The sequence below is a fragment of the Mizuhopecten yessoensis genome, unplaced genomic scaffold (genome assembly GCF_002113885.1).
Source record: "Mizuhopecten yessoensis strain PY_sf001 unplaced genomic scaffold, ASM211388v2 scaffold11101, whole genome shotgun sequence".
In the NCBI taxonomy this organism is placed as follows: Eukaryota; Metazoa; Mollusca; class Bivalvia; order Pectinida; family Pectinidae; genus Mizuhopecten; species Mizuhopecten yessoensis.
Window position 1 is genome coordinate 1210353 of NW_018408880.1, and position 22592 is coordinate 1232944.

The 22592-nt window shown below is 34.2% G+C and overlaps 1 protein-coding gene across 23 annotated transcripts in view; it reads right to left on the bottom strand.

Moving 5' to 3' along the window:
- Positions 1-22592, bottom strand: part of LOC110465752 (cytosolic carboxypeptidase 2-like) — a 182256-nt gene that overhangs the window by 36245 nt on the left and 123419 nt on the right. For 15 of the 23 annotated variants that reach the window (XM_021521794.1, XM_021521795.1, XM_021521793.1 and 12 more), the window contains 13 exons: positions 15765-15957; positions 11495-11649; positions 10140-10218; positions 9710-9788; positions 8716-8899; positions 7564-7886; positions 6816-6968; positions 6137-6282; positions 5214-5312; positions 4509-4660; positions 3576-3909; positions 3047-3215; positions 1337-1390 (listed from right to left, as the gene is read on the bottom strand). In XM_021521794.1, coding sequence (XP_021377469.1) covers positions 1337-1390; positions 3047-3215; positions 3576-3909; positions 4509-4660; positions 5214-5312; positions 6137-6282; positions 6816-6968; positions 7564-7886; positions 8716-8899; positions 9710-9788; positions 10140-10218; positions 11495-11649; positions 15765-15957 — 2120 coding nt within the window. Of the gene's footprint in view, positions 1-1336; positions 1391-2300; positions 2340-3046; positions 3216-3575; positions 3910-4508; positions 4661-5213; positions 5313-6136; positions 6283-6815; positions 6969-7563; positions 7887-8715; positions 8900-9709; positions 9789-10139; positions 10219-11494; positions 11650-15764; positions 15958-18238; positions 21451-22592 lie in introns of those variants that run through there. The other 8 variants (XM_021521797.1, XM_021521816.1, XM_021521801.1 and 5 more) reach the window with 6 other exon arrangements.

The following is a 22592-nucleotide window of genomic DNA, read 5'->3' on the forward strand; positions in this document are numbered from 1 at the left end:
TTCCCTATATAAACTATAGTAAAGTTTACCCCCTCCCCAGGGGGAAACGTGAGACCCCAGGGTCAAGAAATTCACAATTTTAGTAAAGCACCTTAAGACCCTTCCATCTATGAAGAGTATTTGATTCTACCATATCTGGATCTTGAGAAGAAGATTTTTGAAATTTTAGTCAATTTTACCCTTTTTGGCCCCGCCCCTCAGGCCCCTGGGGGCTGGGGACCACATAATTCACAATTTTAGTTGACCTTTTGCCATGGAAGGTTTCTGCAAAATTTCATTGAAATTGGTTTAGGGGTTTTGGAGAAGAAGTCGAAAATGTAAATTGTTTACGGACGGACGACGGACGCCGGACGACGCCGGACAAAAGGCGATCGCAATAGGTCACTTGAGACTTTGTCTCAGGTGACCTAAAAATGAGTAATTTCTTTATTATTTGCCTTCTATATATTTTGTTTTGCTTAAACTTACAACTAACATGTAAACTAAGAAGAAACATGAAACAAGAAAAATGCAGATTGGCAAAACTGAAGATTAGAAAACATTTTTGAATTTACCTCGATGCGAGAAGTTTTTAACAAGAATATTGTCTTAAGTAAATTAAAATATGATATTACAGTTTTATCCACTGTTTAATGAAATTATGAATTATAAAATTCCTTTATACTTGACCATTCTTAAGGAACCTCATTCACTGCCCAAGTTGTTTTCTTTCCAAAAAAATACACATCCAATAAATATTGCATTGGGAAAAATCTGATACCTACAACAAGCGATGATATGCACAGTTGACAACTATAAAGTATTCAAGGTAAAGATGACGAGAAATTATTTGTATTATGATGAAAGGCTTTTTTTATTTCAATATTTACATGTTTTAGCATACTAGGTATGTCATCATCAGAATTTCTCTGTATCAATTGTTAGGTATGGTAAGTAAAGGGTAATGTCTAGACAACTGGTTTTAACTAGTTGTAACAGAGTGTAACAGCCAAAAGTCATTACACAAAAAGAGGGAATTGACACAAAAAAAACCCTCTTTATTAGGCGATCTACTTATTTCACATATTAGTTGCTGGTAAATTTTGGAGGTTGGATTTTGCATTTGGAGGGGAAACACTCAAGGGATTTGTGCATGTAATTAACTCATTCACCCCTGAAGACACATTTGTACTCTTCCAATTCAAAGGTTGGAATAGTTCATTATGAAATTTCAGGGGTGAATGAGTTAAACCACATGGTGCTGTTTCAACAGGGGATTGCAAACCAGGTGTCACTGCTCAAGGTGCCTTATACGGTGTTGGACTGTGATTCGTTAGATTACAATTTTATTTTTTACCTGTTCAGTTGCCAAGAGCTTATAAGCTCTGATTATAGGACGCTCTCTGCCCACCTGTTTTGTGATAACATAATGTAAATCATCTCCCTTTCATATAATGGGAGTTATTTCCCTTTGTAATTTTGATAAATCAGTAATAATAATAATATACAACGTTTGATAAAACGCTCTATCTAGCTAACATGAGCCACTCTAAAGCGCTTTAAATGCAGGTGATTTTCCGTAATATTTGACAAAACATTCAGGTTAGCTAACAGCTTTTGAATTTGATATCAAAACAGTTATTTCCCTTTAATATTTAATATAACAATGCTAGCTAACTCCCTTTGGTAAAATATTGCTTGTTATTTTCCTTCAATATTTGATATAATGGTCATGTTAGAAACCTACCTTTGATGTTTGATATCAAAATGAGTTATTTCCCTTTAATATTTGCTATGTAAGGGTTGGATAATTTGTTAAGATTGTAAATTATCTCCCTTTGATATTTTGACATCATAGTATTAGTCATTTCATTTTTATATCAATAAAACTTATCTCCCTTTGCTGTTTTTAACAAACTAATTATTTCCCTTCAAAGTCATCCAAGTTCTTTGAAACAATTTTAAATCATTAAGAACAACTAATTCAATAAAGTATTACTAAGACTCTGATGCTATTTTTCATAATGCTATCATAATTCTAGTTTTATTTATTTATTTCATCTTTTACACTAACATGGCAGTTGTGTATAATTAACTTAATAACATTTCTGTAACTGAAGAAAAAGATTAGTAAAACTATATATGATAAGCTGGAACTGATAAAAGTACTAAATTGTAAGAACTACATGATGTAGATAAACATTTGTGCATGGATATATGATATATAAATATATAATTTTGTATAAAAGATTGTGAGGTAAAGAAGACTACCCTATATTAACTGTATACTTGATACACGTGGTACCAGGGTACCCACTTACCCCATGTAGATTTCTATTACATTGGAAACATGTTGCATGCTAGGAGATAAAATTTGCCACTAATAAGTATTTCTGATTATTTGGAGATTTTATGTTTATATCTGCCTTTTTCCCTCAGAAATGTTCTACCGAAATATTTTTGCCATTTAAATAAAACAATGGTGAAATCTTAAAATTCAAATTGTCTTCACGTCATCAAAATATTGTTAAGTTAAATATCTATATAACAGTCTGCAGAGCCAAAGGTATCCAAACCTTATAAGCAATTCAAGCAGTAAAAAAACAGAAATTTCCTGGAATTCAATACATGTACTAAAAATTTGATTTCTTAAACTGGGAACGCCCATACATTCAAATTCTGTGACAACTAAAGAATGGAAGGAAAATATCCAAACTTTCTTTTTTACAAAAATAAAATACACACAATCTATGATAAGAAAATAATGCCAAAGAAAGCTTTAAATGATTACAAAAGTATATAGGTGGACTTTAAAAACACCCTGGTAGGTAGGGATCTTTTACATAATACGTAGGAAAGGCCTGTTACATGTGATATATTTATCAAACATCACACACAAATGCGTAAAACCCAAACACAAAAAACCCACAAATCAACTGAATATAATGATTATATTGCATTCCGTATAGTATGTAAATAATATATATTATATGTATGTATATGTATATATATAAACCTCAAAGCAAATATATAGTCCTTCCATAGTTAGCATGAAATAACAACTCACCGATAAAGACTTGGATCGCTCCTCCTTCTTGTCCGAACCTCCGGAGCCTCCACCTTTTCGATCGTTTTGTTCTCTATCCCGTTGTTTCCGAGATTTGCGTTTCTTTTTTTTCGATTTCGTGTCTACAACCTTCATTTCGGCTTCAGATTCACTATCACTGTCACTTGAACTACAACAGAAACCAACATTCGTAACATTCTTTTTTCTTATCATTTAACTTTTTCTTTAAAGCTGAGATAATGGTTTCTGCACAACAAGAAGTGCTGTTTTACAGGTGGCACAATGTGGCGTCCTCCCCTTATTTTCAGTTTAATTATATATGAAGAACAGTTGGGCCTGGAAACTTTTGTTGATCACGTAAGCTCAGTCATTTAAGATGATAGAATAACAATCTGAAGTTCAGGGTTCGAATCCCAGTCTAGCCAGGCTAATTTTTACATTAAGAACACTGTTGTAACTTTTTTTTTTGTTCTTCATCTTCATTATTATACGTGAGGGCATAATAGAATTAACTAGTTTCACCACTCACTCAGAATCCGGTATTGCTTCACGAACATTCAACTGGGCAAGAATCTTGAGGCAGCCATCCATCGTCTTTAGTGATGCTGATTCTATCATGTTGTCCACCTCTTTCCGACTGAGATTTCCGGAACTATGACTTTTCGACACTTCTTGATGATTTTTGCTACCACCGTTCACTTTTTGTTTTTTGTCTTTTTTCACTTCGTCCCCTGACACAGGTTTTTCTTGTTCTAGATATGAAACTATGGCTTCACGTAGCGAGTCGGACCCCAAATCAAACTGGGGGTGGCACATATCATGACTAGGTTCCACTCCAACTAATCCGGAATCTGAAATATATCCTGACAGGATGAAACAAGGAAAGACGAGAATTAATTTAACACCACCACCAGTTCAAGTATTGTAGCCCAAAAAACGAATGTAATATTAACCTTCACATGAATACCCTAAATCTTACTGCAGCTTATTTTTGTTTTTTCTTCTACTTTAAGAGAAGTTTGGAATATTCTGCAATCATCTTAACTTCGCAAATTGCTAATTGAGTGCCCAGGGCATTTATTAGGTTGAATACAGCACATGACAATTTGATGAATGTACTGAACATTAAATTTTTCACAATTTTTTATCCAGAATATTCTTTTCGTAATGATGTATGATACCTGAAAGTAGAACATTGGGTAATGCCATAAACATAAACATAGGAAAAGTTCCTAAAGTTTGACTTTCGGCTTTTTAGTCCTCCATAATGATGGCGAGTTAATCCTTAGAGTGAACATTTGTAAACAACATAAAAAAACATTCATTGTTATCAAAAGTGAAATGTGAAATTATCACTCGACGAATATGAGTTTTATAAGCATCAGGCAAAAGTTTGACTGGGCAAAATTTTCTCTGTATACGGTATGATGTCGAGGAAATCTGATATCTCTTGGAGTCATACCGTTTTCGCCGTGCGTGACTAATTTATCGTTGGTGTTGAGGTGTAGCCCCTTCAGCTGTGGCAGTCGTACAGGACTGTTGACGAGTCCCTTCTGCTCGAGGACCTGATGTGTAACGAACCGTGTTAATTCTAACACCATGTCCGTCTGCTTCCTGTCAAGTGAGCATAACAGCTTTTATCAAATGTCATGACTCAATTGAACATAACAGCTTTTATGAAATGTCATGACTAATGATTATTGCCAACTGATATTTCTTTCTTAATATTTTACAAAGTTGTTTTGCTTTGAAAAAGATAATGCTGGGATAAGAAAATCTGTATTTCCTGGCCAGAACTGCACAAATTTATGGTTCTATAGATCTAAATGTCCTTTTAAAGTGCAAAACATTGAAAGAAAATAAGTATCACATCTTCATCAACATGGATAAAGTTTGACTCAAAGACAATAAATAAAGTTGATTAATATCATGTTAACAGAACTATAACTCTTGATTAAGAGAAGTTTATTACCTATATTTGTAAAAAAAAATCCATACTTTGACCATATAAAACATTTATATTTCATTTCTTTTATAAATTTATAACATATTTTTCTATTTTCAAATGATCATTTATCAACCTACAAATGTTTAATTATACTGTATGATAAGTAACTTAACGTATCTACCTTAATAAATTGATATATATGAAATACCAGGGACTCACGCTTTGTTCTCCTGAGTTAAGTGGTATTCGAGCACCGTTTGACAAAGAACACGTCCCATCTCCAGGAAGTCAGCCACGTTGAAGTGTCGAGGTTCAGACCTGTAATATTAACTCAAATTGAAAATTGTGTGGATATTTTCAAAATACAGTAGGAAATGATCATGTCAAACTCATAAGGGATAGCATGAAGTTTGAATTTCAAATATTGTCAGAGTTTTAAAAGACAAACAAAATGTACTCATGATGAAGGTTGGGATCAATTATCTGTTCAATTTAGAAGGAAAAGCCTTGTGCTTCTTCAAAAATCTCTCTCCAGTTGACATCATACAGGAGTGATATATTGAATTAATCAAGGAAAGAACATGGCTAAAGGGAGATCAAGGGAACTCACTAGATTCTTATCAAGAATGATAGAAAACCCTACTCAAGGTAGGTAACAGTTATCAATAAAGGAATACAGCTCTGAACAAGAAAGGACTATATTCAAACAGAGACAATTGATTATTCATGTATCAAGGAACAAATAAAACTAATAAATGTGAGGACAAAAATATTACCATAAAATAGGAGACTGTTACTTTAATCAAATAGGGAAAACATTTCTGATCAAATAATTGAGACAACTCTCATAAAAGAGGGAGATAACTGTAAGAAAAAGGATATATATACTATAATCATGAAAGGAAAAATTGAAGGAAGACAGCTGTTAACAAAGAAGTGATATAGTTTTTACAAACAAATATAAAACTAAGTAAGGGAGATAACTATGAGAAGGGAGACAACTGTAAACAAGGAAGGGATAACAAAGGGAGATAACTATAAACAAGGAATGGATAACAAAGGGAGATAACTGTTAACAAGGAAGGGATAACAAAGGGAGATAACTGTAAACAAGGAAGGGATAATAAAGGGAGATAACTGACTTGTTGAGGATTGTACCACTGAATGTGGCTTCCAGTGTGAAGCTGTTGAGGATGTGCATCTGTCTCCACATGACCACCCGACCCGTCGCCTCCTTACAGCGCTTTATCTGGAATTTACACGACTGGAACGAAAACTTCTCAGGAGCCTGAAATAAAACAAAACCCTATCTGATAAGAATTATTGTAACCACAACTTAATACGTACCATGTGCAAACCTTTGTGTTACAGTTACTGTATACAGTACAGTGAGGTTAAATATATACAGGATGTTATGTCGGTATTGTGAAACACTGTAACAATTGTCCAGGTAAAGAAAAGCACCACACGGTCAGTATATATATGTACAATAAAATGAACTCAATTTCAGAAGGAACAATCATCTGATATAAATAATGAAGTCCTCGTATATAATTGTTAATATCTTTATGCATGAAAGCCTCAATTTAATGTGTATTGTTTCTTATCATTCGCTACCTAACTCACATCCAAGATATATTAACTTAATGTCCCCTTGCCCTTTTCTTCTTACACTTATTCACCCCTGATGACACATTTCAATTCTTCAAATTCCGAGGTTGGAATAGTTCATTATTAAATTTCAGGGGTGAATGATATTACTAAACCCTCATTGGACAAATCGCGGCAGCAAAATAAGATTTTACAATTGACGGCCATTACCTTTTGCGACATTATCCAAGGGAAAAGTCGCTCCTGTAGGAAAGACTTGGCAGCACCAGTTGTATTGTTGTCCCCGTCCTGTGAGGTGTTGTTCCCGTACATAAACACGTTGTGTTTCCGACTGTGTCCGTGTAAGTCACAATATAGCAATATCTACAACGCAACACAAAAATGCTTCAACTGTTTGACAGTTATATTCGGTAGGAAATATTTGCTCTATTCGCCAATGAACTAAATGTAAAATTCTTCAAACAAATTCAATTCAGAAATGGACACAAATGTCTCAATTTTTTGGCAGCTTTGTTAAACAAGGAAATTTTTTTGCGCTATTTCCAATGAATGAAATATAGAATTCTTATAATTATTTAAAATTCAGAGATGATATTTTCAAACTTAAAAATCTTCAATCCTTACTAAAATCTGTAAAAAGTCACAAATAAATTGTTAAATGTAGACTAGTCTTGTGACATTGAAAACAAACCATACAAAACTTGCATAAGATTTGTTTTTTTATACAGTATTCAGTATCTTGGACAAAATTTATGTGACCCAATTATTCAACCTAATAAGCAAATCAGACTGATAGCAGAATTTTTCAAAATTCTCAAAATAACTGTAGAAGACACATTTCCTGAACTAAGTATGTATGTAAATTATGATAAAGGGAAGGGCCTAACAGACCATAAGGAAAGGTGTCCTTAATAAAATATTATGTTTTCAAATGATTAGGTCCAATACGATAACTTACATTATGTCTCTCGAGGACTTTATCCATCATACTTTTCACATGCCACACAGTCGGGAAACTTTCTTTCCGTGGATGTCTGTAATTGCGATTTAAATCCCTGGCAGCGAGAGAGCACCTGTAGTTACCTACAATAACACCGTCTGGGTTCAACATCGGCACCACCTTGAAAATAAACACATTGCGGAGCTGTTTGGCACCGGGGTCGGGCCCTGTGATGAAGTCCAGAAGGCCCTTCATCATCCAGCTTGCCTGCGATTCCCCTGGATGGACCCGGGCCGTCACAACAATCACTTGCTTCATGTCCTGTTCTTCTTTTGAATTTTCTGTAAATAATGCCATTAATTAATGTACATTTTCATTTCTATTGAAATACTGATGAACAGCGATATATTGACAACAGTGACACACCGATTATCTCCCCTACACTGATTCACTTACTGATTCTATACAATTTTTCAAGTTTGCTTTTATATTTTGCTTTTGTTATCTACTTTCTAATAATTTAACTTCCGTTGTTCACTAATTTCAGATCATTAAATTTACTCCATTCAAAATTATCTCTGTTAAATGTGGGAATTTAATTTCTATCCTGAGGTTGAGTAATCTAAAGCAATTTCTGTCAATATGGCTAGTTTCTTTGACAGCAGAGTCTATCATATATAACTTGCCATTGGTAATTCATTGTATTGTGACGATTATTCAAGTACATTTAGTTATGAATTACAAAATTATTTTCCTTCACAAACACGCAAAATGGATGAACTCATAAACCAGTCAGTCAGTGGGAAATGATGTAAAGGACATTGTCTCTTTTTCTTTTCCTATTATATTTTTGCTAAAACAATTTTTCCAAGGAAAATACAACTTGCAAAATTAATGACAAATTTATCCTTCCTTACTGAAGAACTATGCACCATTGCCACTATAGACCAAAAATCGTCGAAAAATGTATTCCTGCTTTGACCATTTTAGCAAATTTGAGAAAATCAAGGACAGCAAAAATAAAGACTAGCTTTTACAGTAACATTAAGAGGTGATTTTTGTACCTTATCAAATCATCATATTTTCCTACCACAACATAAATTAAGACTTTTTACAGAAATGTCAAGAGGCGATTTTTGTTCCACATCAAAATCATCACATTTATCGTACCAAAGTTTGTGACCGTGACAAGAAAGCAGCTATTGCCGGCTCGAGTCTCGCACAATACTTCACGTCGTATCCATTGGCGACGCTCTGGTGAGTTGAGTAGCGAGTCAAGATCCTCTTTGAGGTCTGTGAATGTGTAGGGGTAACAGTGCGCTAGGTAATAGGTGTCCTCCTCATTAGGAAAACTCTACAAAAAAAAATGTTGGCAATATAATAATTTCTTCCGGCTTGTAGTTAGGATGGTTTGAAATTTCTTTGTAAACAATTAAGACTTTTATTTAAAGTTTCCCTGTTTCCCAATTCCTTTGTATCGAAGATCTGAACAATAAAATATTCTGAAATGAAATATAATTGTAGTGAATATGGCAGTCAGCTCTTGCAATTCGATATAAAACACAGTACAATATATGGGTTATCTGCCCCTGGTATCGACTATATTGTAACACAGATTGTAGGTTATCTGCCCCTGTTCATAAGTCTATGACAGGGGTCAAAGACCAAAACTGATTTTTTTAATTTTTTTTATTCTGGTCCTAACTTTTCTTTGTGAACCATCAATACAATTAAACATAGTTTATCAAGTGGGTTGTCTGCCCCTGATTTGAATTCTTTTGTATGGATCACAAAATAATCAACACTTGTAGGTTGTCTGCCCCTGTTTAGGAGTCTGCCACAGGAAATATTAAAAAAAAACTCATCAATAATGTGTTTTTTCCTGCCCCTTGTTCTAAAGTTTCTTTGTGAACCATCAATAAAATTCAACATAAAGTTGGTTGTCTGCCCCTGATTTATGATTCTGAAGTATTGATAAAAAAGCGACAATATGTGGGTTGTGTACTCCTAGCTCAAACTCTCATCATGTTAACTATATCCACGTGGTAAATTATGGGTTGTTTACCCCTCCTTCCGACTGTATTGTTAGCCCTAACTGAAGTAACGTATTGTTTTTATCCCACAGTATTAGAGTTATCTGCCCCTGACTCCCCAGTGTACCTACCGTCTGCCATTCAAGTTCGTAGTATGGGACTCCTCGCATGAGTAGTGGGCAGTGTAAGTGCATGATATTGCGTGAATAACTACAATACAAAATAGGCATAAATTTAGGGTGTGAAACAGGTTTTTCAAAATCTTTTTCACTCTAAGGATTCAGACACACAATATTATTCACAATAATATAATTCTCTCAAAATTTATTTTTTAAAGAATACACTGTCATGTCATAACGAATACAAAATATGAATGTTCCATTATGCATATACATGTACAGAATTAACACATCCATTTTAAAAAAAAAAAAAAATGTACATGTTAAATAGAAGAAAAGATGTTTTCTTGATCAAAAACAAACATTTAAAATACCAAACGGAGAGGTATCGATTAAAAATGACATAAATAATTTATGAAATGTAAATAATGTACAGTTTTACCTTATATGGTGACCAGCTCGAATCCAGCCAATCTGCTTTGTCTTAGCACTTTTTTCCGAGTAGCACAATGGACGCATGCCTGATGGAAAGATGATTTATTTCAAGTATAAACTTTATTTATTTTGCAACAATTGTGAAACAGGTTTTTAGAACTTTATTAATCACTCTTGTTGGCCTGGATGTTAGCGCACAAGGCGGGGGTGTCTTATTGTGGGTGGAAACCGGAGTACCCGGAGAAAACCATCGTGGTCGGGCAGGTGACCCCATACCTATTCACGTCCGATTGGGGAATCAAACCCCAGCCGCCTTAATGAAAGGCAAGTGCTCAATCCACTGCACCACCTGACCACCTGTTTATAGAATTTTTGAAACACTATTTGCTACATAAAATTTAGAAGCAATACTTTTTTCATACAGTACCAATTATTTCTAACTGACACTTAAGTGTGGCGATATGTATTTATACATACAGAATTAAAAAACAAGAAAAAGTGAACAATTCTTGCTATATGATGTTTCTTAAACCTGAAATTTTCAATGAATAGTATTGAGCAATATAAACAAAGCACTGGAAACTGTTTCAGCCTACAGCACATGCAAACCAAATAATTGTAACTTCCACAATAAACCATTCAGTTGATACGTCTTGCCTGTGCCCTGCTTTGACCATCAATGCGCATGTCAAGTTTGGTTGGTTTGGTAGTTATAGCTTCAGAGAAACTAACTTAAACGAAAAAAACTTGTTGATGAAGATGCTGATAAAGTCAATGGACCATGAAAGGTAGGCCACATACAGCATTTAATGCATGGTTGTGATGTACTACCTGCAGTTATAATCCCAGTTTGGTTGGTCTAGCACATATTCTTTCAATGAAAATAACTTAAACGCAAAAGGTTAATGTTGAAGCCGACGCAATTGCCGGAAAAGCAACACCTTAGTAACGCTTCTGCTACTTTTGGCGGCAAGACAAAAATAATTTTCAAAAATAATGTTTGTAAAACATACACTTTGATGGAAATGGAACTTGAACAAGGTCTAACCAAAGAAATGGAGCTACACAAAAAAATTAGGTCACAGTGACCTAGAGAAGTTAAAATACTTAATATACTTAATATGCATACGAAATTTCAAATATGGATTAAAAATTGGAATTCTAGACGTTATCTCATTGACCCTAGACGGCACATTTAACTCCAATTCTGAGGTGGGAATAGCTCATTATGAAACTTCAGGGGTGAATGTGTAGAGAATGAGTTAAATGCAAATTCGAGGCATGATGTTGTACACATGGACACACAAATTTTGTAATCCATCCACTGCAGCGTGGGCATCCTCTCTTGGAACCCAAACTTACCATAGTTGTAGAGACTGTCCCTCTTCAACAAGTTGACGATGCGGAATTTGTAGACGATCCCCGGGACGGTGTTTTGTACCCGGAAGTAGTACCATTGTGTGTGACGATTGGTGTGGAGGTCGGTCTTCAGCACCAGCTCATACTCAAACTGACCCCTGTAACATATCATACAATCCTTCATTGAGCCTATATTTATGAAACCGTTCTCGTGCTCAAGCATGGACTCTGCTCAAACTAACTTTCTTGTAACTCGCTTAAATCATGTTAAACAATCAAAAAGTCAAATGTAATCATTGAAAACAGTATTCTGCTCTAAGTCTCTCCAATGTTTTGCAAAATCATTGAGTGACAAAATAAGACTTTCTTATTAATTTATAGTCGGGATAAGAAATTCGGCATCAGCTCAAAATGTATTAACATGAGATGAATTTCATGCATACAGGCCCAGATCTCATACAATTTTTTCACAATGTGAGTTTGGTGTTTATCATACAGAATTGAAACAAGTTTGAGATTGATGATCCTATGTACCAAAACAAAAAACTGCTTGCAGTCAGCTTGCGGCAAGCTTGTAATAAGGTAGTTTTACTCTGTTATAAAACGGCTGTTCATTGGAGTAATTACCCTATTTAACTTTGATAAGCAAATCCAGGATATTCTCCCATACAAATTACAAATTCCGCAATTGCAGGCGATATAGTATTTAAGATATGCTCTGTGAAAGTGATGCATGGAATGATAGACCAATCTAAAATCCTTTCACCCCTAGGTAACTTTAGTAGACTCTACCATGCATTTATGGGGATGAGTCCATTATGGTCTACAGTGGTCAAAGGGTAAAGTGTAAACCAGTCATATGTCATATATTGGTAGTGCAGTTTCATAAGCTCAACAGGGCTTGGAGTTGATTCCTGGTAAAACTTTTAGCCAGAACATTGCGTTAGCAGATTTCTAACTTATATATAACACACACACACACCCTGCTGTTTATCACAGAAAAGTTTGACAGCTAGACAAGAATATGGTAAGATTTCTCACTAAAGCCCCTTAGTGTCCTTCAGGGAAGGGTTTAATAGTGGGAGAAAACCTGAAACTTTTATGGGGAATATTTTAATCAAACATCATCACAACACACTTCTTGTACGTTGTCGTCCTGTAATGCTCATTGATTTTGTCTGTGTGAATGTACACCGCATTAACCATTTTCTGAGCCACGTTGCGTAACATCCTCAGAAAACCTGTATTACACAAGTATCTCAGAGACGTGACGATGAAGTGTTTTTGATAACACCTTACTGGTGGCTTCTAACGTCTAGGAGGTTAATTCAAAACTACCCTTTGCAGTGATTTTGACTGTTTTCTTAATTAATTTTATATTGTTATTGTATAGATTTACATGTCAAATACATACAATAACTTTGTATTAATTTTGATGATGCCTTAATTGAAAGGTAAATCAATACTCAGATATGGTCACACCAAAATGAAAATTTGGAAGAATATTCATATTGGGCAATCGCATTTATACTTAGACCTTAATTGTTCACCTATAGTATGGATGCCTCAGAAAATCAAGACTGTTTTACCTGCATTTTTGCTGATCACTTCACAACAGACATATTTAATTATAAGAGACATGCAAATTATGGTGAGTAATGTATTGTTCCTTAACTTCATACAAAATTTGGTATAAAATATTGACAAAGGGCCATAACTCTGTATAATGTGGTACAAGACCTGATTTTAAAATACGTGATACCCTGTCATTCCAAGAGGAATTCCTGTATAAAATGTGGCAGTCATTGGTGGTAAAGTATAGTATGCTCTGGACAAAGTGATACACTGACTGACTAATAGATTGATGGATGGAGTGCCAACATGAAGCCCCTTACTGGTGTGGTACTAATAAAATAATGTTCATCTCAAATACATATGTTATGCCCCTGTACTGGCCAAGCAGTTCCTTCACATATCCACTGAACTGATCATAAAATTTCACAGAACAAATGAATTCAAAACATCCACGAAATAATAACATGCCCACCATGAAAAAAGACAATTCAACAGTACACAAAATTAAACATTCTTCAAAAAGCATTTCTCACAGATGTCAAATAATTTTAGATGTGATACCCTATATCTGATGAAATGGAGCACGGAATCAATCAATATATATTACTTTTTTGTATAGTATTAAAGATTTTATGAAACCTACCGCCATTTCCCGGACATCTATTAAATGCTTTCTTCACCTCTGTAAGCTAAATGTAATACACCCCATATTTTTTCTTATACCTTTTAGGATTTTCATTCCATATAATTTATTTGTCATCAAATGTTAAGTACCAAATCCTGTTTAACCTATTAAGAAATACCCTTAATGATAAATTATGACAGTATTTAATTTCAAAATGTGTTTGTGAAGATTAGAGCAGTTTTGTTAAGAACCATCATAATTTATTAAACATTTGACTTTACAGAAATATTTCAAAATTGCCACTGCTTAAAATAAACCATCCACTGTTATGTTAGGGGTACTAAAGCCTGTACTTGGGTCAATGTTATTATTAAGCAAAGTTGACATGTTGAGAAATGTTACATTCAGAAGTGTCTTTGTATTATTATTTTTTTTGGAAAAGTTCATTGATGGTTCTCAACATAAAAAGTTAACGTTACCTTTTAAATGTATTTGTTGATATTAACTTTAAAGTATTCCAATGTAACAGATTCTATTGAGACTTGCAGTTATAGGTTAAACCTTACTCATATCTGATAAACCATGTAAAATCATATCATAGTAGAATTTTGATTAAACATATTAAATTCTTACCAAATAATTTATTTGAATTTGTTGACATTCACTACACAGACTATGTAGGAGGCCAGAAGGAAATTGAAATTTGAGTTTGAGTAAAAGGATCATTCCTTCCTTCAGGATTCACAATGATAATTCATATTAGGTATCGTAAATCAGAAGTGAGAGGGTCCAACATTTTTTCCTGCATTAGCTTTCATTGACTGATTAATCACTCACATTTACAAAACTCTTCCCTGTGTGGCACAGCCCATTAAAGAAAAAAATGTCTTATGTTGCATGTGTTAGATAAAAAAGTGAACGTTATCTGATACTGTTTCAGCGTCACTTTCTAAAGGCGATTATTTGATTTCAATACATTAGGTTACTACTTATTTGACCCTGATGAATAATACAATCAAGTAATCCTTTCATGAATATTATCATTTATTTATTTTACCATTGTACTGCCTTTAAATAAACTTAACAACTCAAACTGCTATCAAGCATACCGCCAAGAACTATTACATGTGAATGTTTTCCGATTGGAAACTATTCAGACATTTTTACCATACTGTTAGAATTACAGGGACCATTCATATTAAGACATCAAAATTCAAATTCAGACTTTATAGCCAGATGGAAATGGTTACTACAGCAACATGATCATATTTCAGCAAAATTGGCTTATCCACCATTTGGTAAAGCAGATTGTTCAAAATGCATCATGAACCAACACACCACTCTATGGATTAAATAAAAAAAAATCTTCATTGAGTTAAATATAAAGGATTGAAAGCATATTGATATGAACTCCTATGATCTCAATTAATTTTGGCTCCCTTGATTTTAACAGACATTGATTAACTCCCCTGATTTTAACAGACATTGATTAACTCTCCTGATTTTAACAGACATTGATTAACCTCCTGATTTTAACAGACATTGATTAACTCCCCTGATTTTAACAGACGTTGATTAACTCCCCTGATTTTAACAGACATTGATTAACTCCCCTGATTTTAATTGATATGAACTCATCTGTCCTGATTTTTTTATTGATATAGATTACCTCCCCTGTCCTGATATTGATTGATATTGATAAACTCCCCTAAATTTAATTGATATTGATCATCTCCTGTTTTTTATTGATATGAATTACCTCCCCTGATTTAAACTGACATTGATTAAGTCCCCTGATTTTTATTGATATTTATTAACTCCCTGATCTCTGTTGCTATTGATTACCTTCCATAATCCACATTTACATTGTTAACATCCTCAGATCTCAAATAAGACTGATTAACCCATCTGATCTGAAGTAACTCTGATTATCTCCCCTTATCTTTACTGACAATGATAAACTCCCCTTGAACTCAATCCACATGTATTACATCCACTGATTTTAACCTATCATTACTAAATTAAATGTTTAACATGCAGAATATCATTCCAATATGCGAAATTGATACATACACTCTCCTGGCTTGGCGTAGGTTTCCACTCTCAAACCGCGACTCGAACATGAGGTTCGGACAACAACCATCTGGTACAGGTTGTGGTATACGGTCACGACTACTTCTCTCCGAGTCGTAAACTATCAACACACCTCTCCATTTCCCCGTGTACTGGCTTGACTGATTATCAAACGTCACAGGAAACTGTAGATCTACAAAAACAGGGAAAGAGACACTATAAAGATAAAAGTAAAATAAACCAATATACAGGGGCAGATAATCCTTTATAAATCCATAACATAAATGAACGGGCAAATAAATCTGTAAAATCAAGGATTAAAATATTACAAAAAATGCTTAATTGTGCAAAAACAATGGTAGATAAGTACGCAGAAACAAAGACCGATAACTCTGTAAAAACACCAATACAAAAAACGTAAATTACGATGAAAGTTTTGGGGTTTTGTTTTTAATAATTCAATAATATAACAAAATCCTATGTCAATGCTTCTTTAGAATTTCACAAAAAAATGTTCAAATGAGCAAAATATCTTTCAATTAATCTTCATTGAAAGCTATGACTGAACACCTTGTGTTCCTTTAAACTCACACCTAGTCAAACGAAGTTCAACTCGGTAATAACATGGCAGCTATCATTATAGAATATTTCATAAAATTAAATGAACACCAACCTGAAATCGATATGATATTGATTTAATACTTTCAACAGCGATAATTTCCTGTCCATTACAATTCTGACACCTCAACAAACACTTAACCCGTGATTTTTATGACAAACTGTCAACATTACACCTGACAGATATGCTATGCGAATTGATATGAGATTACAGGTACACATTGAAACTTAATTAAATCCATGGATCAGTTACAATGTTGCTTTGCTAAGATAGTTTTCATGCAGTATAGATGATAAATGTCATTTTCCTCTGATTGAATTTCAATTAAGTTCAGGAATAAATCAATTGCTTGCTTTTTTTTTTTTTTTTTAAACATAAAATTGTAGCCCATAAATTTATTTCTAACATGTGCCCATCAGTTCAAATTTAATTTAATTTACAAAACTTAAAATGTAAGGAACTACTTTATCTACTATGACCATGCTTTTAATAATGTACTCGCATGCTTTTTGTACAAAAATGTACATCAGCTAACAGCACAAGCTGTCAATAACACACTAGTTTTAAGAGCAGTCAACGGAGATAACCACTGAGCTATACCTATTTTATGCTAGAAACCATTGAGCTATACCTATTTTATGCTAGAAACCATTGAGCTATACATATTTTATGCTAGAAACCACTGAGCTATACATATTTTATGCTAGAAACCACTGAGCTATACCTATTTTATGCTAGAAACATAACATGTTTTGTCACACAATCTAATTTAACTTCATCTCTTGACATACTTTGCAAGTACTTTAGCACTAAATGCTAAGTGCTATAATAAATATTATGTAAAGAATGGTAAAATAATAAAAAAAAATCCAGCAATAAGCCCATGTCTGGTAATTAGCCCTCTTATATCTTTAGCAATTACAGTAGAAATACCAACATATTTTATTTCCTTGGCCTGTAATACGCCCACCCCACCTGCTTTGAGTAAAGAGATTGCTATCAGCTCCTAGGCTTATTTGAGGATAAACACAGTACATGTATTAAATTAAATTCTGAAATCAAATAGTAAAATATCACCTGGAAACATGAGTAAACGATTGAGATGTTTTGCTGGAGAAATGTCTACCAACTGATTATCTGAACATCAGCAAAGTATTAGCTTACTCTTAGCAACATAGGACATTAACCCTAAGACTCCTATGTAACTTTAGTAGACTCTACCACGCATTGATCTGGATGAGTCCATTTTGGTCTACAGTGGTGAAAGGGTTAATATCCTCAATCAGAGGTGATAATGACAATTGGAACCATTTAATCTCATGGAAACCTCATTTCACAGACATTTTGATCCAGAAATCAAAACACTTCAATGACAATTAATGTTTCAAATGTCCATCCAGAAAATCTCTTATTGAATGTAGGAAATCAGATTTTCTTGATCAATGAGAAATGTGTACATCTGTCAAGGTCAAAATGACTAGTTGTTCAAATTGTCAACTTGACCTTGGTTAAGAAAATCAATGTCAAGGTCATTACATGTTATATAACATATGTAATAAGTCTAAAGACGCAGACATATATATCAGCAATAAAATCATTCTAAATAAGATTTGATGAAAAATCTTAATCTATTTAATTACCAACAAGCAACAAACTAAAAAAAGAAAATTAAAACAACAAATTATCATTTCGTTTTCTACCCCTGCAATCAAAAATCTTTAAACGAATCTTATTATGACTTACCAGTATGTGGATGGAATAAGGCTCCTTAATACATAGAATCAAAAACTTACCATGGTCTTTTTTATGGAGAAGGGATCCTTAATACTTGGAGCAACCTAGTACATCAACTTACCATGAGCATGCCTTCTGGCGAGGGGCTCCTTATACTTTGGAGACGTATTCAGATGTTTTGGTGTTTCTAACACCTCACTGTCATAGAATTTGGGCCAGTACGGTCCATACGGCCAGAATTTAATATCCGGTGGTCGAGTTTTATATCGTGAGATAAACTCCTCGAGTTGTTCCGAGTAATTCCAGTAACTTGTCTTCAACAGTTTATTCTGAGCCTGGATCGTGTCCAGACTACCCTTAGACAAATTCACCATCATACTGTCGGTCATCGTCTGTCCAGTTCCCACCAATAATGACCAATCATATTCCCTGTTTTAGCCACAGATTATCATCCAAATATATTATGCAAGTATGTAACCCTCCTGGTTAGTTTCACAAATTCTACTACATTCTAAAACATCATTGATTGTCTCCTACATGGAACGTTTTATAAAATATCAATCACATAAAGATGAATATTTAAATCCATATTGGGGAAAAATGAAAAAAAATCTTTGCAGTCTGTCAGAACTGTTTCAATTTGAAGCTTTGGTTGCTAGGCAACACAGTATCAAGGTTCACATAATATTCCATATCACTTGTCATAAATCCATTAAAGGTTTTGTGAGTATTTCACACTTCAGAACTTTAAACCAAAGAAATTGCGAGAATGAAGTTTCAGGTCCAACCAATGGGAATCATCCTTTCCATTAATTTCTTCTTTAAATGTCAATGTTGTAATAAATACTTAAAAACAGTTTCTATTTAACCCAACAGATCTCCACAATTCACTGATTTGCAAACATGCTATTTACGACCACTGTTTGTACATTTCCGTTGAACAGGATACACATGGCCTTATTTTCCTTCTCAGTTGAATGTTAATCACTTTGACTTTTAGCAAAAAGGTAAGCAGGATCCGACGTAATTTTTATGTGTCCTCAATCCCAATGTTCAGAACTGTTTCCAAGTTCTCACCGTAAAGAAATTGCACAATGTATAATCACCTTAAGAGTGTTTAAAATCCAGAAATCAATTTGAATTGTTCAGCTTAAACCACTTTAAGATAACATTGTTACTCCCGTTAATTTATTGAGTCCATAAACTATCCACTTTCTATCCAACTTTTTCATGAAAAACATCACCTTCTTGAAAACTGACAAACACAACTTTCATATACCTACATCCGTAAAATTTGTCACAATCAACACTGTTTTCATTAAATGTTTCCAAAAAAACCATACACATACCTTTAAAACATCAAACTAGACATCCAATAATAGTACCAGCATTATACCGACAAAATATTTTTCTTATCTGATGAGCACTGTGTGTTTCCACACATGAAAGTGAATGGGCCTTAATATGCAACCAACACAAAGGCAGTGTGTCTTAAGTCTCGCAACCACACAAAAAACGGTTTGAGTCCTCGTAAATACAAACGGCCTTTCTCCGACAACACTGTTGTATTGTGTGTGCGATTATTAAATTACTTTCCTATTAAGTCGGGGCTATACTTAAGGTGTTTCTAATTAGGCATGACGGAGTAACAAAATGTAGCGGTTATTTCCGAACATCGTCAATACTTTAACTGAACAATATTGTTCATATGACAAGGCAATTTTTCTACTTTTTTACTTTTTTATAATTGACTGTTATTTTTGTGTTGACATAAGAAATTACTGTATTGGGTTGTTGTTTCTTCAAGTATAGCTCTCTGCTTCTGCACAAGATTTTTTTTATTTGATTTTAATCAAAATTTGTATGAAAGAAACTTTATACCTATTGTGACCATATATATAGCTACCTGTCACAAGCGTCTCGTTTAAACTATCGCACTGATCAAATTTTCTTTCAGTAACACTATTTAAACCTTATGCATTGTCACATTTATTTAACAAATCTAATATCTTTTTGATCAAAATCTATTGCAATTACACTTATGCTGATGAATCTATCATTTTAAATATTATTTTATTAAATGTTACACAAAAAAGGTAAGTTTTCTTTTCAAATTAAATAGAGCACCTGCTACTTAGGTTCAAATGAATAGAAAGAGTCACAAATAGCCTGTCACAAATAGCCTGTCATCAATAATACGTAAACTTTGCACCAAATCACCCGACATTTGTGGCCTATCGGGTCAAAATTATTCATGAAATTTTACAGTTGAGTAATTCCATCTAATGGAGTATATGAGTCTATAAATCACGGATCAGTTTTGGGTTTTAAAGGATTTTTATATATATCCAGTCATCCTCGTCCTCTAAATCACCTCCATTAGTGTATTCGCGTAGCTACTTATATTGCACAATAACACTTACATGGTTACAACTTCACAAATAACATCCAACGTAGGTAAACGTTCAATATATCCGAAGTGAAAAGAATGGCAGAATCTTTGGTTTTCTCGCAAATAATAAATAAAATAATCTAAGAGTAATATGAATTTGCATCAAACAGCATCAAAGAAAATTTTGATCAGCTGCTTTTGGATTTTGTTACAGGTTTTATTGCACTGTTGACTGATGTCCCATCAGACTCTTTCTTGTCCTTTTCCGTCGCGGCCTCGTCAGACGATTCCTTGTGCTCTCTCAAGGCTGCTCGTTGTCGCTGACGTGAAAGCGAGGCTGATGAAAGATACAGATGAGCTATAGTAAAAGATTTCCGTCGGAACTGATTTCCGTCTAAGTTATGTATTCGTATAGTTTGAGTCTGTCTGTTCGTCCCACCGCTTTTGTCCTGTCCTGAACTCATCATTTGTCGCGAGCTACCAACGTCTGTCCGTCTCGTCAACAGAACTGAACTCATAATGTGCCAACAGCAGAAGATTGCAGATCAATTTTCCGAAGAGTTTTTTATCGGTTAATAATACACAATTGATGTTATCAGGCATTGAAGGGCCCGACTGTAAAAAACGAATAAATACCGACATTTATTGCCTCAGTACAAAATGTTGACAGTTACCTGTAAAATTCCGTTGTAGCAATTAAAGGGAAAAAATGACAAGTAATTGCCCACAAATGTCTTTCTAATGGAGGCGTACAACAACTGTATCAGTTCAAAGATCTATCACATTGCGTACTACGGTCAGAAGGTAGAAATATTTACCAGCTATTGAAGTAGCATCGCCCAACAACATATCAAAGCAGCCTTTATACATGAAATCCAACTGTTAGATGAGATTAATGGATTCTTATTCTTCAGGGAAATTTACAATAACACAGCATCTCTTCACTGGTTCCAAACATTTCTATGAATAAGATTTCATGGAGTTCGCCATATAGAGATAATCTTAACGTCCTTTTCCAAATTTCAGTCTATTAAAACTTGATCTGCATTGATCAATTCCAGAAATCACATTTAATAATGCATAGCACACATCGTACAAATCCAAGAATATGCTGTGTCAAAAAACTCCACCAGCACAAAACCAACAGACAGTGTACTTTGTGTATTTGTTCAGTTTCACTGTGGAATGATCGGTCACAGCAAATATACTAGTATGAAGTGTATCAAGGTGTGGACACAAATGTTTGTTCATTACAGGAATCCTTTACCTCACTATTTAAATGTACACAAAATCAAGGTCACAAGCACTTTTAAGATTTTCCAACAGGTTACACAAACTTAATACCTTGCTCTTGAGGATATCACGGCCAATTACTCTTAAAACACTGGAAAAACTTTGGGAGAATATTTGTTTTCCGTGTCAGGCTTTACAGGTATATTCCAGTACAGGTCCTCGTTCGCTCATCCAATTCAAAATGTAAATGGTTGTTGGAGAATCGTTATCAGTGAGTTGAAGGTCCACTACCATAGGGAGTAGCACGAAACATGCATATTGGGGCACTTATCTGGAGGGAAAGTCCTCCACTGGTAGTCTGTCTACTCAAGTATCGCCAGAATACGGGGCTACTTAACAAACAGTCATGTCCACACCGTTTAACCGGTTTAATTCCCTATACACACCGTAGTATGGGGAAACCAAACGTCCACTTGAATTATGAATATTTGTAGACAACGATCCGGCCGAGTCAATTCTCCGGTGATAGAAATAATAATAATCCAACATGCCACTTTATTCATATTACCCTGTTGTGAATTTGAATAAAACTTGGCCTCTTTTCATCCCAAAACCAACAGTTTAAAAGTCACAGCAGTTTTACGCTTGTGTACAAATACCTAACCAGTAATACACAATGTACATACGATGGTTCTAATAATATGCTGAATTCTATTTTTTCTGCCTCAAAGTCTTTTGGAGTAAATGTACATTTTCTCCATGTCCATGGCAAAGCCAAATCTCGGTACCATTAAGTAATTTTTAAGTGCCTATTCCAGAGTAAAACCCAATCTTAGCAATTTTACTTGCA